Source organism: Pseudopipra pipra, chromosome 27 (assembly GCF_036250125.1).
Source record: "Pseudopipra pipra isolate bDixPip1 chromosome 27, bDixPip1.hap1, whole genome shotgun sequence".
In the NCBI taxonomy this organism is placed as follows: Eukaryota; Metazoa; Chordata; class Aves; order Passeriformes; family Pipridae; genus Pseudopipra; species Pseudopipra pipra.
The window spans coordinates 5102370-5122385 of record NC_087575.1 but is presented as its reverse complement, the minus strand read 5'-3'; the positions used below and the strand labels follow the sequence as shown (position 1 = coordinate 5122385).

Here is a 20016-nt window from a genome sequence, read left to right as displayed (position 1 = left end):
TTTGCGGTGCGACCTCACCCCCAGCTTTGGGAACTCTTCACTGCTGGAGTGAGGCACCTTTGCAAACCCAGCAGCAGAAAACCTGTGGTTGTGAGGCCAAGCCAGTGTGACCCAGGGCAGAGGCACTGAGGGAAGAGGTTTCCATGGGGCTGTTCCTGGGTGAGAATTATGGTTTAAAGCAAAGGAAAAGCTCCTCGTGGGCAGCTCGCACTGAAGGTCTCATCCAGGGACCTGGAAAACCGGATTTTCCGTGTTTTTGACGGAGTAGAGCGAGTGCCACTCGATGTTAGTTGATGTCTCAAGCCTGTTAGTTGAAATGTGCTAAAAATTCTGCTAAGAAATGCAATTTAAAGGCCTCTGAGGGGTTGTTGTCTGCGCTGGGAGACACCTGGACAGAGGATTTAAAAGCACAGGAGTTTGCAATTCCCTTTTGACTGGTTGGGTGCTTGGCTTGGCCAACCGTGGTGGCCAACAGGCTCGGCAGGAGGCAGGTGCTGGGAATGCTCTGGTTTGGAGAACCAAAGGTCTCCCAAGGTCTCTCTGAACACAGGGAGTGAAGAGCCCAAAGTGCCCGTCCAGGGCTGGGTGTTTTCTTTGGAGCTGCTTCAGGTGAGCTGCAGCCAGCCCTGTGCCAGCCTCTGAAGTCACCCGGGAGAGCCAGGAATGCTCTTGGCTCCCGTTCCCCGGAGGTTTCTCCACACTCTGGGCTGCTCCAGAGGCTCATCCCGCAGCCAGTCAGCACTTTCCTTGTTTGCTCAGCGTCAGTCGCTTCCCGGCAGCGGGAGCCGAGGGAGAGGAGCCCTGCAGGGAGGGTTCCTTATCTGCCTGCCTTCAGCAGAAGGGATTTCATTTCTAAGTCAATATTTTTGCCATAACCCCGAGCTGGTGTTTTTTTTCCATTTCTGTTGTTGTTTTCCAAGCCCGATGGTTGCAAACACTCCCCTCGTGCAGACACGGGGATGAAACCGGATCCGGTGCAGGAAATCATCCCCCTCCACAGGGAGGAGAGATGATTAATCCCACGGTGGGATGAATTCCCAAAGCCTTCAAGGGCACACGTGGTGCTTATCCCTTTGATTTCTGACACTGCAGGAAGTGGGATGAAGGGGGAGAATTCACCCCCAGCTCCTCGGATCCAGCGCAGACAAAAGCCTGGAAGGGAATAAATCAGCCTTGGATGCTGTTCTGGAAGTCAGGGAGTGACGCTGGAGCAGATGGATGAGTCCCTGGGGGAGGGATGGCTTGTCCTTGAGCATCAGGTGACCTCACCTCGAGCAGGACTGGGCTGGAGAGGGGCAGAACCAAGGAAACAGGGCTCACTGGTGTGGGTTAATGGGGTAACTGGTGTGGGTTAATGGGGTAACTGGTGCTGGATTAATGGGGTAACTGGTGCTGGATTAATGGGGTAACTGGTGTGGGTTAATGGGGTAACTGGTGTGGGCTAATGGGGTAACTGGTGTGGGTTAATGGGGTAACTGGTGTCGGGTTTAGCAGTTGGAGACGTTCAGAGCTGCTCTGAGGTGTGATCTGAAAGCACAGAGCTGTAAGGGCTGCAGTAATGCCAGGAACAAACCTTTATTTTTCCATAAATCCCAGAAAGGTGGCTGAGGGGCACGTTGTGCTGGGGAGGTTCCTCCCAGCTCCGTCCCCCCCCCAGTAATTCCCAGTTCCCCACCTCCAGGAGCCCTGCCAGCCACACAATGCCCGGATTGTGGCCTGTGGTTCTGATGTAATTCCCACCAAACACTCTTTCCACAATGAAAACCTGGACCCAGGCTCGGTGCCCTGTCCCTCCCCAGCACACAGAGCTCTGTAAACACTCAGCCCCTCGCTGGAACCCCACAAAATCCCGGGATCTGGGAGTCAACAGAGGCTCTAACTGGCACACAAAGACCCTCCTAAAGGCTGCCCCTCACAGGGTTTGCCCTGAGTTCTTATTTTTAGGGTTTTCTCATAATCTTCCTTGAATTCCATGTGACTCAACGTCCTTCTGGACACGTGGTCCTGCTTTGGGGAGAGGCAAAATCAGCTGGGGGTGATAAAAATTAAATCTTCCTGCTGCAGGCAGAGAGGTGGCTGGGAATGCACCTGATCCCTGGGTGGCACGGGAGGATTTGGGCTGTTTGCAAGGGGAAAGAGGCTTTATTCCTGTGATAAGATGATTTTAAAGGATGGAATTTTATCTGGGCATCACGGTGACTTGGGAGGCTGCTGTGCCAGGGACTTGTTCCTTTACCAGGGCAGCTCCAAGGGGGAATTCTCTGCTGCTCTCTCCGCTCACCTGTGCCCTCAGCTCTTCTTTCATTCCTTTTCCCGTATAAAACCCTTTGGCATCTGCTTTTACCATTCCCAGCCTGTCCCGGGGTTGGGTCTCCCAGGTGGAAAGTGGAGGCTCGTGTTAAACTGGGCTGGAAAATTTGGGATTGGGCAGCAGGGAAGGAAACACCCAGCTGAGGACGCTGCGGACACAGCGCCCTGTGCCCACAGGATGGGATTTTGGGGGGCTGGCAGTCACTCTGCCTCGCTCTGTCCCTGTTCTGGGGAGCAGATCCAGCTCCATCTGGACCTGCTGCATCCCTGTGTGTCAGGTTTGGGGGAGGAGGAGCGTGGCTGCCTCGCTCAGAGGCTTCTCCCTCTTGCTTAGAAAATCCAAAGTCACTTCCCAGCCTTTCCACCCCCTCAGCCCCTGGAGCAGGGTGGATGCCAGGCTGGAGATCCCAGTGGGTCTGCTGAGCTCAGTGTGGAGTAACTCATGCACACGAGGCTGGTGAATCCCTGGGACCTCGTGGAAGGGCCTTTGTGTGCTCCCTGAAATGGGAATCAATCCCTGGGCTGTGGCAAAACTTCCCCTCCCTGCTTCAGACGCCCTGGGCACCGAGGCTGGTGGTGTTTCCCAGCTCAGATCTCGGGAGCAGTGGGAAATTCTCAGGAAGTTTTTGTGATATTCAGCCTAAACTTCCCTTTCTTTTATCTCCTTCTCCAACTTAATCCTCCCGAGCCATGGCCCAGCTTCCTGCTCAGTCTTTGTCCCCTCCCGTGGAAGTGGAGCTGCTGTGGAGCCCCCCCAGAGCAGGACAAACTCCATGGTGGTCCAGCCAGGAATGACTTGTTTTTAGTTCCCAATCTACCCCTTGGAATCCTCAAGTGGGAACCTCTCCCTTTTCAGGCCTGAACCCTGAGTTGGAATTGCACTGGGCAATTCCAGTGTGTGGCCTCCAGGACCCCAAAATCTATCCCTTCCCAAATGATTCCATGTGGAAGTCACAGTTTAACAGCAAAGCCACGAGGATTTTAGTGGGATTGCTGGGGTTTGGTGTGCTTTGCCATGGATTTGCTGCTGGAAGAGTGGAGCCAAGCTGGGAGATTCCCTTGCAGGACAGAGCAGTGCATCTGTAGTTCGGGTTTCCACGCAGGATTTTGGGGGGCACAGGAATGGATGAGCCCAGGGGTGACTCCAGACCTTCCAGGGGCATCCAGGTCCCCCTGGGGAGCTGCTGCAGCCAGTTTTGTGCTCCATGGGCACATCCACAGCTCCCAAAGGAGCCGAGGAACCCTGCCAGTGCCTGTGGCTGTGCATTCCCAGCCGTGGTGCCAGGGGTGTCCCAGCCCTGGGAGCAGCCCATGGAAATACCTTTGCTCATGGAAATAAATACCTTTGCACTTGGCTGCTTTTTTTTTAAAAAATTTTTAATACGTGATCTAAAAATAAGGCTGGAATGTGCTCCGGTGACTCAGGGCACGGAGCGGGGTGTGATTGCCCTGGCAGAGCTGCCAGAGATCCCCACCCAGCTGGCACCACACCTGGGCAGGGAAGTCAGGGAGAAGGGAGACTCCAGGCAGAGCTAATCCAGCAGTGTGAGTTCCCTGGAGGGCTCCAGGCTGCTCAGGAGACAGGGAGTGAGTTCCCTGGAGGGCTCCAGGCTGCTCAGAAAGCAGGGAGTGAGTTCCCTGGAGGGCTCCAGGCTGCTCAGAAAGCAGGGAGTGAGTTCCCTGGAGGGCTCCAGGCTGCTCAGAAAGCAGGGAGTGAGTTCCCTGGAGGGCTCCAGGCTGCTCAGAAAACAGGGAGTGAGTTCCCTGGAGGGCTCCAGGCTGCTCAGAAAACAGGGAGTGAGTTCCCTGGAGGGCTCCAGGCTTCCCTGGAACAAGGGGTGAGTTCCCTGGAGGGAACTGCCTGGGAACAAAGGCTCCAGAACGTTCCACAGATGGAACCTGCAGGATTCCACTCTCTCCCAGCCAGGTAGTCGTGGCCTGTAATGGGAAGGAAATGGAGCTGCACATCCCTAGGGATGCTCTCTCCTTCCAGAGTCCTTGGCTGGTTGGAAACTGGGGCAGTTCAAGAGATGCAGAATTTCAGCAACTGTTGGCTCTCCTGTTGGAGGCAGAGCTGCCCCTGACACAAGTGCCCTCCCCTCCATCCCTGCAGATACCCAGGAGCAGTGGGAAGCAGCCATGCCATCCTTCTCTTCCAACTGCCAGCTTGCAAACCTTCCCCTGAAATCAACCCCCAAAACCAGATTGTTCTCAGGGTGAACCTGAAATGGAGGAGGAGAAGGTTTCTCTTGGTAATGATGGGATTTCAAGCTTCTAATTTATTAAAATTGGGCTGGAGGCAGCAGCTCCAAAGGGTCTGTCTGTGCCAGGCTGGAGCTGCAGGAGGGACATGGAATGCCTTAAAATACGTGGCCTAGTTACGACCTGTTGTAAGGAGGTTTGTGATTTACCCAGGGAGGGACAGTTTGCAAATCTAGAGGAGCTCCCAGGTACTTTGGGAACTTGTTTATTCCCAAAGTGAAACACTTTGGCGTCCTAGAGCTCCTGGTGCTGGTCAAGCTGCAGGAGAAGGTGTGGAAAACCCAGCTGGATGCTTTCAGCACCAAAATGTGGATAACCCCCCGTCCTGAGCAGGAGGCAGAGCGGAGCCCAGCCCTTCCTGAGGAGTTTTCCCACCCTGGGATGGCTCCTGGGCCAAGCTCCTCTCCCAAGCATTGTCCCACGCCACAGAAACCTGGGGGTCTTAAAGGAGGGGAGAGAAAAAAAAGAGAATTAAAAATTGCTGCACTCAGGGAAAAATTCAATGGCTCATTGAGCTGTGGAGCTGCTGCTCAGGAAGTGTAAAAGGAAAACGGAGCCAGCTTTGTTCTGCCCAGACAAGGAGTAAATGCCACGGCCCCAACAGCCGCTCTCTGTTCCTAAAAGCATGAGGTCATCCCTAAAAGCAGGGATTGACACTGGGATACCAGTCCCAGGCTCCCCCTTTGTCCCCCCCTCTCTCTCCTGGCACCAGCCCGGCTCCGGGATCGCTCCGTGTGGCTCCGCTCGGGTGCCTGGCCCTGCTCCAGGAGGGGATCCAGGCTCCCACCTGGGCAGGAGCTGCTCCCTCCGAGCAGGGGGGGCTTTGGGGGGGGCTCGGGTACCCTCGGGCTGCAGCCAGGGCAGGATTGGCTTCCTGCAGCTCCGGTTTGGGGTCGTGCAGCTCGGGATGCTGCGGGCGTGGGGCTGCCCTTTAATGAGCCGAAAGCACCGTTTGATCAAGGCCAAGGTCCTGGAGCGTGGCCGTGCCCTGACCATCTCCCCACACCCCTTCCCAGCGAGGAGCATCCCTCCCTCATCCCAGGGTGCGGGTGCTCTCCCGGCGCTTCCACGGGGCCATCCACAAGCACCGATCCCACATTTTGAGCGGGGGGGGGGGAGGGAAGGAGGACAAAAGCAGCGTGACTCGGGCAGTTCCTCAGGTGCTCGGTGTTTGTTCGCCCTGCAAGGAGTGGCGGCTCCCAGCTATGAGAAGTATGGGAGGAATCCCGGCTCGGGAGGGATCAGCGCGTGTTTGTGCCGTGCCGTCACCGCTCCCGGAGCGGGAAGGTGGCAGCGGCGGCTGGAAGGGAACGGGGCCGGTGCCAGGCGGGGATGGATGAGCGGCTGTCGGGCAGAGCAGGCCGGGGCAGGCCCGCCGGCCCGGGGCCAGTTTCGGCAGCCGGGGGCCGCCGTTTCGGTGCCGGGCCGGGGGCAGGGCCGGGCTCCCGCACCCCGCCCTGGGTCCCGCCGAGCCCTGCATCCCGGGAGCCCTGCATCCCACTGAGCCCTGCATCCTGCCCAGCCCTGCATCCCGGGAGCCCTGCATCCCGAGCCCTGCATCCTGCCCAGCCCTGCATCCCGGGAGCCCTGCGTCCCGGGAGCCCTGCATCCCACTGAACCCTGCATCCCGGGAGCCCTGCATCCCGGGAGCCCTGCATCCCGGGAGCCCTGCATCCTGGGAGCCCTGCATCCCGCCCAGCCCTGCATCCCGGGAGCCCTGCATCCTGGGAGCCCTGCATCCCGCCCAGCCCTGCATCCCGCCCAGCCCTGCATCCCGCCCAACCCTGCATCCCGCCCAGCCCTGCATCCCACCGAGCCCTGCATCCCGGGAGCGCCGCGGGCGCGGGGCTGGGAAGCGGAGGGGAGGGAAGGGAGAGGAAGGGCAGGGAAGGGAAGGGAAGGTCAGGGATGCTCGGAGAGCTCGGCAGGAGGAGGCGGCTGCTCCTGCACGGAGCCGCTGCTGAGTCACCGCCCGTCAGAGCCCGCGCTGTGTCACCGCTGCTGTCACCGCGCTGTCACCGCGGCTGCGGCACGCGGCTGACTCAGGGGCTGCGCGGGTTCGGGCTGTCTCTCCTCGGGAGAACAGCCCAGACGAGGCCTTTCACAGCCCCCCGCTGCAGGGAGAGCTCTCTCGGGAACAGGGGGGGCTCTGTGAGGCGCGGAGGGGCCGCCCCAGTGGGTGCTGCCCTGACGTCAGGGCTGTGCGGGAGTTCCCACTGCCTGGGAACCTGCTCGGGAACACTGAGCAGCCTTCTCTGGGAAGGGACGTGGTGTGAACAGGAGACTCGGTGTGTTCCTTGAAATGCTTTTGTTTGGTGGTGGAGAGTGATCTCCTCTCCCAGGAGAGGAGATTTGGGGCTGATCTGGAGTCAAACCGAGCTGGTGCAGGACGTGGTTCTGAGCATCCCGACCTGCCCTTAGTCCATAATGTGCAAAACAGTTTAAAACAGCAAATCCTGATTGTTTCAGGATGTATCTTGACTTAACTGCTGAGACTCAGTCTTCCAGTGCTTTTCCTAAAACAGGCAGGAGTGTTCCCAGGGTGTTTGTGCTGCAGCCAGAGCGTCCCTTGGGTTGTGTTTACCTCATTCCCGAGCCCACTGTGCCCCTGACCTGCACTCCAAGATCCTTGTCCGGGTTTCACAACCTCCCTCAGGGCTGTTTGTGTTGGCCTCGACCTTGGAACACTCCTGGGCGACCCATCACTGCCCGTGCTCTCGTGTTCTCTGAATTCCTGTTAAATCTCAGTGGTTTTAGTGCTGCAGCATTTTCCATCCACCATCCCACCCCAGAGGTGGGAGGTCTCGCTGCGGCCCCGAGCCCTGGTCTGGGATCTGCCAGATCCCTCTGCTGCCAGAGGAACAGGGATAACAGCCTGGATTGCTGCAGGATCTGGCGACTTCCCCCCTCCTGGAATCCCTCTCCGACCGAGCGAGAAACGAGCTGACGTGGTGGGAACGCAGCGAGAGCCGTTCCCGAAAATGGGAACGTTCCGGGCAGCCCAGGAACGCTGCCGGGGAGAAGGGGAGGCTGGCTGAGCTGGGAAGGCAGAGGGTGCTCTGGCAGAGGCGCAGGAGGGTTTATTTTTGCTGAGTGATGTGTGCTGGTGACTCAGCAGGGCCGTTCTGCCGAGTCACGGCAACGCTCGGCCCTGGCCCGGCGCCGGCGGGCGGGAGGTGAGTCCCGGCCAAACCCCGCAGGCTTTGCCCCTCTGGCAGGAGGGAGCTCTGGCTGTGTGGGTTATTCCTCCACAGTCAGATGCCAGCACAGGCAGGCAGGAGGATGTGCAGGAGGCCGGGGTGCCCCGACTGTCCCGTCCTTCCTGCCAGGCCCAGCCGCAGGCACATCCAGTCACATCCCCTCCCTTCCCAAACACCGACTTCTCCAAGGTGGGCAAAGGGACTATGGAGCTTCATCCGGACCCAGGACGGTCCTGGTGTCCCCCTGGCTGACATCACACCCCCCTCAGTGCTGCTCTCCAAATTCCTTTACCTCACGGGTCAGTCCCGCTCCCAGTGACATCTCCAGAGTTTGTTTTGGCTTTTGCCACCTCGAGGACGCCCTGGGGAGCCAGGCTGGGTCTGTGGATCGATGGCCTGCGGGTGCCAGTGACTGCCTGGTCAATTGTTCACCCTGGGAACAGGAGCCACCCTGCAGATCCCACCAGGAGCAGCCCTGGAGCAGGGCTGGGTGCCCTGAGCCCAGTGCAGGTCCTGCTGTGGGATCAGGGAGACAGGGATCCACTGGGGTGCTGGGGACCTGCAGAGCAGCTGGAACAAAACTTCTGCCCCGTTGCCAAGGACTTTAAAAACACTCATTTGGCAATTCCTGCCATGGAGTGGGACTCTCCACGCTGGCCTTCCTCCAGCCAGGCTGGGTTCCCCGGGATGCTGCAGGGACAGGGATGGGGACGGGGATACAGGCTGTGCTTCTCCCAGAAGTCCCCTGAGGTAACTCTCCCTCGGCTGATTCATCAGCCTCCTTCCATAAACAGGAAGCTGGGAAAGTACAGGCAGGTGATCCTGCGCTGCTGCAAACATGAAATACTTGGAAACACGAATTGCTTGGATTTTTTTTTTTCCCCCAGCTGCTGCTAATTCCTTACCCAGGTGCACATTGTTTTGGGGAACTGCTTGCAGCAGGAAGGTCTCTTGAGTTCACAGAACGGACTTAGAAAGGGCTTGACTTTGAGACGGAGCTTTTCCTGCTCCTAATCCCTCCTGCACTGCTTTGGAGCGCTCCAGGCTGGAGCAGGAGAGGAGGATCCTTCCCCCGGGGACCAGCCTGCTTCCTTCTCCCGTTTTCCACAGAACCAGACTTGGTTCCACCCGTGTGTCTCCCCTGACAGACGCCTTCCAGGGCTGGAGGGGCGGAGATTTCCCAATAACCCCGCTGGTTCAGGGGATCATCCCGTGCTGGATCGGGAATGCTGATGGAGCACTGCCTGTTTATCCCACAGCACCCCGTGTTCCAAACGCTGCTCGGGGATCGAGCTCAGCGTGTGTTGGACGCTGCTGCCAAGCCAGATAATCCCTGAGAGTGCCCCTGTGGTCTGGAATAAACTCCCTTAATGTCTAAACCCGGGCGAGACAGCCCGAGCCTGCGAGGATTTGGGATGGGGCAGGAGCTCCCGCCCTGCTCCCCCCGGGAGGGCTCAGCTTTGAAGCTGCCGGGCCTGGGGAGGACGTTGGAGGAGCCTCTAATTAAAGCAGGCACTGCAGGGCTGTGGTGGGCGGCTGGAGGGCCCCGGGAGCGCCGCTGGATCCGGCTCCGTGTTTGCTTTGGCTCCTTCCTCCTCCGGCACCGTCTCCTGGGCGGGAGGTGGGAGCTGCACCCTCTGCCCTGGCACTGAGGGGTCTGGGGCAGGGCGAGGAGGGGGCTGTGCTGACACCTCTGCAGAGCCCCCCTGGGATGTCACAGAGAAAACCACCCGGGAATGGTGCCTGTCCAGGGGATCCAGCGTGGCCGGAGCTGCCCCGGAGTGCCCGGCCCTGGCTGCGGCTGCACGGCCCCGTGACAGGCCTGCATTGTTTGGGGCTGGGCACAAACTCCTTCAGATGCTGCTGCTGCATCTCAAGGGAAGTGTTTTAATCACTGCCTGCTCCTGCCAGGGTGTCCAGCTGCAGCAGGGGATGCAGGGACACGGCCCCACAGGAATGCGGGACACGATCCCGTGGGCTGGTCGGACACGACCCCACGGGCAGGTTGGACATGATCCCACAGGCAGATTGGACATGATCCCATGGAGAGGTTGGACATGATCCCATGGGCAGGTTGGACATGATCCCACAGGCAGGTTGGACATGATCCCATGGGCAGGTTGGACACAATCCCATGGAGAGGTTGGACATGATCCCATGGAGAGGTTGGACACAATCCCACGGGCAGGTTGGACACCACCCCACAGACACGGCTCCATGTGCAGGTGGCCCCTCCCCAGGTGACAGGGACACCAAAACCCCACCCCAGGGACGCTGCAGGTGGGTCCATGGGACCCTGGGAGCCCCCCCTGGTGCCCAGCTCGGGGTGGGGCTCCAGCAGAGCTTCGCTTCTGTGGAAAAAGGTTCTTATTTTTCCGCTCTCGTCGGCAAAGTTTTTGCTGCTTCAGGGAAAGGGGAAGCAAAACCAGGAAACGTTCCATTGGTGTCATCAGAGCTCCTGGAAGCCCTTTGCACGTGGCTGTCGGGGCGGAGGCGGCGCACGGCCCTTCCCGAGGTGGAGGTGGGAGGTGTCCCTGGAACCGGGGGGGCTTCCAGGTCCTTCCCAACCCCCCCAGCATTCCTGGGTGGTGGGCGGTGTCCCAGCAGCCCCCTGCACGGTGCCAACCCCAGTTTTCCCCCCTGTTTTTTTGCAGGATTCTCCTGTGCTGGGGCCTGGAGCCGATGGCAGAGAATGTCAACAACTAACAACATAGCGCAGGCCCGGAAGCTGGTGGAGCAGCTCCGCATCGAGGCCGGGATCGAGAGGATCAAGGTGGGCCTGGGAGCGGGGAGGGACCCTGGGCAGCTGCTCTGGGGTCTCCCAGCAGGGCTGTGACGTCTCCAGAGGGGATGTTGCAGCGTTCCAGTGCTCCAGCATTCCCTCTGGGATCTGGGGGAAGCTGCAGAGGGGACTCTCCGTCAGGAACTGCAGTGACAGGACAAGGAGTGATGGGTTCAAACGGGAAGAGGGGGAATTCAGGTTGGATATACGGAAGGAATTCCTCCCTGGGAGGGCAGGGAGGCCCTGGCACAGGGTGCCCAGAGAAGCTGTGGCTGCCCCATCCCTGGGAGTGTCCAAGGGCAGGTTGGAGCAGCCTGGGATGGTGGGAGATGTCCCTGCCCAGGGCAGGGGGTGGCACTGGATGGGCTTTGAGGTGCTTCCAACCCAAACCATTCCAGGATTCTGTGACAGGTCTGGAAGCAGGAGCTGGAGGAGCTCCTAGGAGGGGTCTCAGCCCTGCTGCTCTTTCCCAGCAAAGCCTTTGGAGCACTCCCAGCTCCAAAGGTCAGGAAGTGCACTCCCCCCTCCTCCCTCTGTCTGGGATCCTGGAGCTGAGCCACCCTCCTTCCCCTCGGGAGAGTCAGCACTGGCTGCTGGGGGAAGACCTGTAATTTAGCTTGTCTTCCCTAAAAAGCCTGACTGGAGCCTGGAAAGGCCCTAAAAACAGCTACAAACCCTCATGGTTTAAAAAAGAACCAGCCCAGGTTGCTCCAGGTCCCATCCAGCCTGGCCTTGGACCCTTCCAGGGATGGGGCAGCTCTGGGAAATCCTTTCCAGTGCCTCACCCCCCTCACAGGGAGGACTTTCCTCCTCGTGTCTCAGCTGAATCTCCCCTTTTTAGTTTTTTTTAGGATTTTTTTGTAGTTTTTCAGAACTTACAGTTCTGTGCTGTCGTTAAACGTTTCAGCAGGAACCAAAAGTTCAAAGTGAGGAGGAAAAGTGGGATAAGACCCCTTTTCTGTGCAGTTTTAGGCAAACCCCTCCCATCTGTGCTTCCACCCCACGGGGTGGGGACCCTCCTGCTGTGCTTTGGTGTCTCCTGGGAAGGCAGATCCAGACACAAGGAGCTTTTGGGGGGAATCTCCGAGCGTTTTGCAAAATTCAGCATTAAAGTTCTGCCCAGGAATGAACATTCCAAACACCCTCAGCACAGTCACTGGGATCCCAGAGCAGAACTTGCTGCAGGGGCAAGGTCAAGGCTGTGCTTAAAGCAGTTAATCCCTTAAGACACTAATTACCCCCAATCCCAGAGGGGAGAGGTCGGCTTGGCCTGAGCTCGGAGGGACCTGTGAGGAGATCCTGGAGTGGCCTGGAAACCTCCACATCCCCTGAGAGCCTCAGTGGGACACTGAGGGGAGAGGAGAAGGGAGGGATGAGCCAGGGGTGGATTTGGGAATGATCTGGCCCCTCTGGCACCAGGGAGGAGGAAAATCAGGGCTCTGCAGCAGGTCTGGGCCTCCCGACACGCTCTGGTTCCACCTCTGTCCTGTGTTTGCCCCACGTCCCACCAGTGACTGAAGGTCATTTGGACAAAAAACAGGATCTGTTGGTCTCCAGAGCCTCTGGCAGCTCCCTGTGGGCTCTCCCCCTCCTCCTTCCCAAAAACCAGCTTTGAACTCAACCAAGCAGAGCCTGGAGGAGCAGTTTCCAAGGGTTTCCACAGCTCCATTTTTAACGTCAGAGGCCGCACTCAGAGAGGCCTTTCCCTTGCCTGTTCATCCCAAATCCCTCAAAAACAAGGGCAGTAACACCTGCTTTTCAGTCTCTCTCTCTCAGCCAGGGTGATCTCCCCACACTCATCCCTTCAGTTGTGCCATAAAAACACTCCATTTCCACGTCCAGTTCCCCTGTTTCTCTCTGCCCATCTCCGTAGTTTTCCGTGAGGAGCAGCCGGGTGTCAGCTCCCTCTCTGGAGCTGGGAATGTCCCCGCTCACCTCCTGCCTTTTTCCCCAACGTTCCAGGTCTCGAAAGCCTCTTCTGAGCTCATGAACTACTGCGAGCAGCATGCCCGGAACGACCCGCTGCTGGTTGGAGTCCCCGCTTCCGAGAACCCCTTTAAGGACAAAAAGCCCTGTACCATCCTATAGCTCCGGGTCCCTCCGGAAGGGCATCCTGCTCCAGCCACTGAGACCCAGCTCCAGCACCTGCACCTGCGCCCGGGGGTAAACTCTAAATGTTGGCTTCAAACAGAACTTAAATTCCCAAAAAAAACCCAACCAAACCCAAACCACACCACAGAACAACCAATTACACGGAGATAATAATTGGGGAGCGGTTTTTAGGGAAGGGTGTCCGTTCCCGGGCACGGGCTGCACGTGGAGAGGGGTCGGAATTTAAATCGGGATTCGGAATAAACCGGGGTGGAGGGAGGGGGGGAGGATTTTAACAGGGGTATTGGAATTTGGGAGGAGGCAGTGGGGGGGTCGTGGTGTTCCCAGTGGGACGTGAGGCCGGAGCTCCGGGTGCTCCGATCCAGTTAAGTCTCCAATCAGCAGGAATTTGCTCTCGTTTCTGGAGAAGGGAACGAGGAGGGGCCCCGGGTGGGAGAGATTTTGTAGAAAATTAGTACCAAAAAAAAAAAAAAGAAAGAAACAAACAAACAACAACAACAACAAAAAACAGCTGGAAAAATCCCTGTTGGGAATGGCTGGAGGGAGGGGGGGGGGGCCCTTCCCTGCATCCCAGGGCTCTGCTCGGAGCAGGGAATGGCCCCGGGGGGGAACAGATCCCGGGAGGAATGTCAGGGAGCCCCAGGGATGGGGGAGGCCGGGACCAGCCCCCCTGGCTGCTCCTGGGGGGGGAGGAAGGACCTTCCAGGTGGGCATCCAGAATCTGGGAAAATGGGCCTTTTGGGGAGTTTCAGCCCAAAACACGAAAACCGGCAACTTTCCCAGCGAGTGGAATTCTTTCCAGGGAACCCAGGGAATGAGGCTCAGGGGGAGGGGGTCGGTGAGGTTTAGGGGAGATGAGGGTGAGGAGAAGACACAGTTCAGTTCCCATCCCTTGGGAATCTCGGACTGGGATTTGACAGGGAGCACCGTGTTCCCACTGGGATAACCCAGCACGGGGCAGGAAGAGGGGGAGCGGGAGAGCCTTCCTGCCACGGAGCTGGGAGTGTGCTGGGGAGAGAGCCTGGAGCTCAGGGAAGTGCCATGGAGCTCCCCAGCCTCTGGATCTGTCGGGAAGGGGACGGATCCTGGGATTGCCAAACCCGACCCGTGTCCACAGGGCAGATCCTGGGGCTCAGCAGCTCCTTGGAACGTGGCCAACGCTCCCAGAATCCCAGAATTAGGTTGGAATCTGGGACCATCAAGTCCAGCCTCCCACCGTAGGCAGAGGCACCGTTTGTGGCCATTCCCAGTTATCCTGAACACGGGTGTTGGTTTTGGGAAGAGAAGGAAAACACCAAACCAACCGACCAACCACACCTGGTGTGAAATCCTGGGAGTTTCCCCCTTCCCCCAAAGCTTTGGATTTGGTTTGAAACACCAGAGCCTCCACTGGGATGGGAACCACAGGGGGCGAATCCCTTCATGGGACTGGGAGCACTTCCCATGGGAAAGGGGGGCTGGAGGAGACCCCTGGACTCGGCTGATCCCCCCCCGTGCTGTCGTTGGAGGGAGAATCCCTGCAGCCCAAACTGGGGCTGCTGGTGGGAGTCACTGGTGCAGGCAGGACACTGGGATGGAATTCCCAGGGCTGGCACTGGCTCCCGAGGCACCGGGAGCTGCCGGAGTGGGGCTCAGAGACAGGGAGAGGAGCAGATCGTGGCTGGTACCCAGGGAAGGGGATTCCTCCCGGGATCCCGGGGGGCTGGGATGGGCAGAGCTGCTCCCTTTCCATTCCTTGGTTGCAGGAATCTCGCCATTCCTTGTTTTCAGTCTGCCATCACTTGCCTTTTAAACAGAATCGGGAAAATCCCACGTTTTTAACACTAACAGAACCCCCCGTGAGCGCCCGCGGCTTTCCCGGGATCTGGGAAAAGCTCCCGTGTCCCCCCACTGTGTCCTGGGCTCCTGACCCGGCATTCCAGGGCACAGGTGACCCCTTGGATGTCACCCCCTCCCGGTGTGAGGGAGCAGAGCAGGGAAAAGGGGGATATTTCCCTCTGTGCCCCCTTCTTGGTGAGTTCTGTCCTAAATCCAAAACAACTCCAAGCTCCCGCCCGCCGGGAGGGAACGGACACTCCGAGTCCAGCCTGGGCTCAGCCACAGCCGGGCTTTCCCTTCTCCAGGAGGGAATTCCCTCTGTCCTTAATCTCGTACAGTTCCAGCCTTATTTTTCTACTCCAGATCGCTGATTCTTCCTCTGTGTTAGAGACCAGAGCATGGTGCTATCCCGGGCCGCGGGCACGGAGCGGGAGCGGAGCCGGGAATTCCCCCTCCTCCTCCTCTTCCTCCTCCTCCGCCACCCGGGCAGGGGCTGCCGGACCCCCCCGGCATCCTCAGGGGCTCCAGCATCCCGCCCCTCCCGGCCCCCACTGCGGGATCCTCGGCAAACCCTGTGGGATGCTGGGCCAGCGAATCCTTTGGGATGCTGGGCCGGCAAACCCAGCCGGGCACAGCACGGTCCAGCATTTTGGGGGCACTCTGCCTCCCCCCTCTTGTCCTTCCACCACCCCGGGGTCCTGCCCGAGCCATGTTGGAGCTGGGAAAACGGGGCAGGGAGAAGGGAAGGAGCCAGGAGCTGGGAGAAGGGGCAAAGAGCCGGGAAAAGGGGCAGGGAGAAGGGAAAAGGAGCCGGGAAAAGGGGCAGGGAGAAGGGGCAAGGTGGGAAAAGGGGCGAGGAGGTGGGAGAAGGGGCAGGGAGCAGGGGCAGGGAGGTGGGAGAAAGGCCGTGGAGCATCTCCCACGGGAGCCTGGGGACAGGGCTGGGGGCTCCTTGGCGTGGGGACTCCGGAATGTGCCGAGGGTCCCGCCGGAGCCGGGGGGTGGGAGCTGCCATCGGTGCTGGGGCTCCGTGGGTGACTCGTTTTGGTGGAAAAAAATCCTTGATTTTGAATTTTTTTTTTCTTTTTTTTTTTTTTTTCTTTTTTTTTTTTGTTGGCTTTTTTTTTTTTTTTTTTGGAATTCTATCCTCGTCCGAGTAAATCCGTGCTCATCCTGTAGGTGTTTTTTGTATGGCATAAATAGAAGTGCAGATTCCAGTAGTCGCTTGTACTTTGTTAGTGCATTTGCCAAATAAATTTAAAAAAAAAAAAAAAAAAAAAGAAAAAAAGGGAAAAAGGAAGAAAAAAAAAAAAACAAACCACACACACACACAAAAAAAAAAGACTTTTCAGGACTTTTTAAGTGCTGCAAAGGGCGAGGGGAGAGCGGGAGGAGCCGGAGCCCCGGGCTCCACAAAGGCCTTTTTTTGGAGGTAACCACATGCCCAGATCTGTCCAGCCTTTCTTTATGGCATGTGGTGAAAGCCGGTGCCAAAAATAGAAAACTGGGAGAGAAAAGGGAGAGGGAAACATTGCTTCTATTTAATTTTTCCTCCCTCCTCTTTGTCCTGCCCTCCCTGTCCCGGGGGACGGAGCCGGGAGACTCCCGGGCACCCCGAGCCTGGTGTGGTCCGGAGCCTCTGGATGCTCCCAAATCCCCCCTTGTTTCCAAGTGCTTAAAAAGTCGCCTTTATTTAACAAAACCCCAATAACTCATTTATTGGAGGGCCTCATGGGACCCTCCGCGCTCCTCCTCTCCTTCTCTCGGGTCTATCCTTATAATTATTATTATTATTATTATTATTATTATTATTATTATTATTATTTGCCAAACTCTGGTCTCGTTGCCAAACGCCAATCCAGGTTTGTACAGACTGTCCTTAGGACGTGGTCGCTGTCTGTGCCGTAGGCTCCTCATCCGTCTGCAGTTCCCGGGTTTGTTTTCCTCTCTCGTGTGCCATAGCCCGACCTCGCACAGTGTTTAATATTTCGTGGAATCGTTGTTCCGAAGTGAATGGATAACACAATAAAAAGGCTCACTTTGCATTTTGCCAGATTTCCTCTCCGGCCTGTCCTGCGCCCGGCACGGGGGGCGGGGGGGGAGGAATCGGGTGGGATTGGGAATTCCGGATCCTCGGGGATACGGGGGCCCTCTGGGATCACAGCCCCTCAAGGACTGAAACCCCTCGGGGATCCCCTTCCCCTCCCCTTGGGGATCCCTTTCTCCCACCCTTGGGAGCTGCTCCCACCTCCCTGGTGCTCCCCTCCCCATCCCTGGGTGCTCAGCTGGGACCAGGGATGCCAGTTCCTTACGTGGACCCTCAGGGATCACGGACCACCAGGAATTGCAGCCCCTCAGGGATCGCAGCCCCTCAGGGATCCCCTTCTCCCACCCTTGGGAGCTGCTCCCCCCATCCCTGGTGGCTCCTGCCCATCCCAAGCAGCACAGGAGCCATTGGGCATCTCCCGCTTCCTGGAAGGCACCGGAGCCTTCCCAGGCCATGGAGCCGCAGGAAACGAAACCCGGAGCAACGTTCCTTCCCTTTTCGGAGAAAAGAGGCTCTCGGCCTGCCCCGGCTTCCTGCTCCACTTCCCAGCAGCTCCAGGTTCCGGGACCAACGTGCTCCCAGGGAGCCGCTTTCCTGGAAGGCAGCGGGATCCAGGCCGGGGCTCCGGGAGAGGCTTGGAGCGAGTCCTGCAGGAATGTGCTGCTGCTGCTGCTGCTGCTGCTCCGGCCGGGCTGGAGCCGCGTGCCGGGAATCGCTGGGCTGGGTCGGTGTCTGGCAGAAACGCGCCTGGGAAGGGCGGGATGGGCGGCGGGATGGACACTGGGACAGGTGACAGGGAGAGGGACAAACAACGGGCTGGGCGGGGGGACAAACAGCAGGACGGAGGCCCCGGGCCAGTGTCCCACAACCAGCGGGGGACAGGGAAGGAGTCCCTGCCCAAATTCCCCCCAGATTAAACCTCCAGGACGCGCCGGGAGCGGCTCCTCTCCCGGGAAGGCGCTTCCGAGCGCCGGAGCTGGCACGGGGCGGCGGTGCCACCAGACCTTGTGCCAACGCGGAGCGACACCGGCCGGGTGGCACCGGGCTGGGAGCGGCTAAAAATAACCCGCCCGCCTCCGCCGGGCTATTTTTAGCCCGGCTGCGGCTCTAATTAAATCCCCGCCGCTCTAATTAACTCCCTGCCCTCGGAGCCCCTGGCACCCGACGGCCCCGGGTGGCCCAGGGACGGCCGCGGGTCCCGGCGGTGCCACCGCGGTTGGCAGAGCCCGGGTGGCACGGGGAGGGGGGACGAAGGCGCAGGGGGGTCCCCCCTCAGCACTGCACGACCCCCGGGGTGTCCCCCCCCATCCCAGGGACCCCCCCCAGGGCCGCAGGGACACGGGGGGCTCCGAATCTCCCACCGCGGGGGGATCCCACGACGTTCCCTCCCCACCACGGGGACACCCGTGACGCGATGGGGCCACGGCCGTGACGTCACGGGGTGACACTTCCCGCTCCGGAACCCGCCCCCCCCCCGAGCATCACTGGGGGATGGGGGGGGGATGGGGGGGCAGCTCCGCGCCTCAGTTTCCCCACGTGCAGCACAGCCCGAATTTCCACAGGCCGTGGATCTCGGGATGGGCAGAGCTGCCGGGGGGAGGTCCCGGGGGGGTTGGAGGGCGATGCCCCCCCCATTTCCCGGTCCCCGGTGTCTGTCTGTCCCTGGGTGGAGGCAGAGCCCGGGGCCGGGGCCAGGAGCCGCCGGAGCCACCCAGCCCAGACTCGTAAATCAGCGGCTCCAGAGCGGGATCCGGCCCTGCCCTGTCTGGCTGCAGCCGCCCCAGAGCCAGGAAGGGGCTCAGTGCCCCCCTCCCCAGCCCAAACCCCCCCATTTTCACCCCTCCCACCTCCGCGCGAGGGGTCCTGGTGACACTGGGGGAGTCCGGATTCACCCCCGGGGGCTCATTTGGGGGGCCGGGACCCCCCGTCCCCCCCTGCACCCCCAAACACTCCCCTCTCTATGTCAGGCTTTTGGGGGGTCTCTCTTGCCCGACACTCATCCTGCAACCCCAGGGCTGGATGAGACCCCCTAATTATTTGTTAATTATCTACTTGTCACCCAGGGTTTAATTATCCCCCGGTGTTAAAGCAGGGCACGGTGCTGGGAGGGGAATTATGGGGCTGGGGGGTGTCTGGGATCTCTCCAGCCAAGCTCGAACCAGTCCAGGACCCCCATTCCCATCCCTGGGATTCCTCTCCCCCGTGCTGGGAGGCTGGCAGGGGGTGGGGGTGGGGGATATCTGACCGTACGTGAATCAGGGACCCCCCCAGACCCCCGCAGACGCCCCCCTTCCCCCAGGTGTCTGGATCGGCTCTGGATGGGTGGAAAGTGTGGATCAGTGTCCAGTCGGGATCCCACCGCCCCCACGCCCGGCTGGGACCGCGTGAGTCAGGGCAGACTGCGGGGGGGGGAGTTTGGGGGGCCGAGGAACCCTCTCTGGGGGCCGGGAGGGGCGAGATGTGGCTGCACGGGGTGGGGGTCCCGTTGCCCCCCTCTTGCTGGGGGGTCCACGGGGGTTTCTCTGGGGTCCATGGGGGGGGGGTTCTGGGGGTCCCCGGGCCCCTGGGGTTGCACCGCGGTGGCGTTTGGGGGGGTCCAGGTGGTCCCTGTGCCCCCGGGGGGGGCAGGGGCGCTGTGGGCGGGTGGGATGTGCGTGACCCGGCCCGGCGGGGGCGGCTCCGGGTGCGCTCCCGGGTGGGCTGCGGTCGGGGCTGCACCGTGGGTGTCCTGCCCGGCCTGGGGGGGCTGCGGGGAGGGGCTGGGGGGTCTGTCCCCCCCCCCGCCCCCGTGACGCACCCGGCCTGACGCGCTCGTCACACGAGTGGCCCGCGGTGACACCGGGGACAGGAATGGCCCCGTGACCCGCTGTCTCATCAGTGAAACGAGTTTCGGGAGCCTCAGCCGCCCTCGGGCCCTTTCCCTTGGGTTTTCCCAGGTGATCCCAGGGATCGCCGTGCCCCCATGGCCCCCCCCCCGGCTCCCAGCTGAGACCTCCCAGCTCGTGTCAGGAGTGTCTGGGCAGACCCGGGGGGGGCCCAGGCCGGGGGGTCTTTGCTGTGTGTCCCCCCCTCGGCTGCAGTGGGGGGGTCACAGTCTGGGCCACTCAGAGGGTGTTGCCTCCACCTTGTCCCCTGGGACCCCCAGGATACATCGGAGGGGGTACCCACGGTGGGGGGGCTGTGTGGCCTCACTCGGGGCTGTCACATGTTCCCTCTGTGCCCCCCCTGTGCCCCCCCTGCGGTCACAGCCCCAAAGGAGGGCACAGGGCACGTCCCCAAGCCACAGGACACCCTGGCATGGCCACGGTGTCCCAGCCAGGCTGGACGGTCACTGTGTCCCTGCCCGGCCGGACAGAGTGTCCAGCTGGGCAGGATGGTCCTGGCACAGCTCCCGGCCCTGTGTGACACTGCCCACACCTGAGCACAGCCTGTGCCCAGCCAGGGGGGTTCTGCCTCCAGGAGGGGGCCTGGGGGTCCCCACACCC

At 60.1% G+C, this 20016-nt stretch overlaps 1 protein-coding gene across 2 annotated transcripts in view; it reads left to right on the top strand.

The window, feature by feature from the left end:
• GNG7 (G protein subunit gamma 7) overlaps window positions 1–16539 on the top strand; it is a 55682-nt gene extending 39143 nt beyond the window's left edge. For both annotated transcript variants that reach the window (XM_064637372.1, XM_064637371.1), the window contains 2 exons: window positions 10427–10545; window positions 12517–16539. In XM_064637372.1, coding sequence (XP_064493442.1) covers window positions 10465–10545; window positions 12517–12642 — 207 coding nt within the window. In that variant the 5' untranslated portion in view covers window positions 10427–10464 and the 3' untranslated portion in view covers window positions 12643–16539. The remainder of the gene's footprint in view (window positions 1–10426; window positions 10546–12516) is intronic.
• Window positions 16540–20016: the final 3477 nt, after the last annotated feature.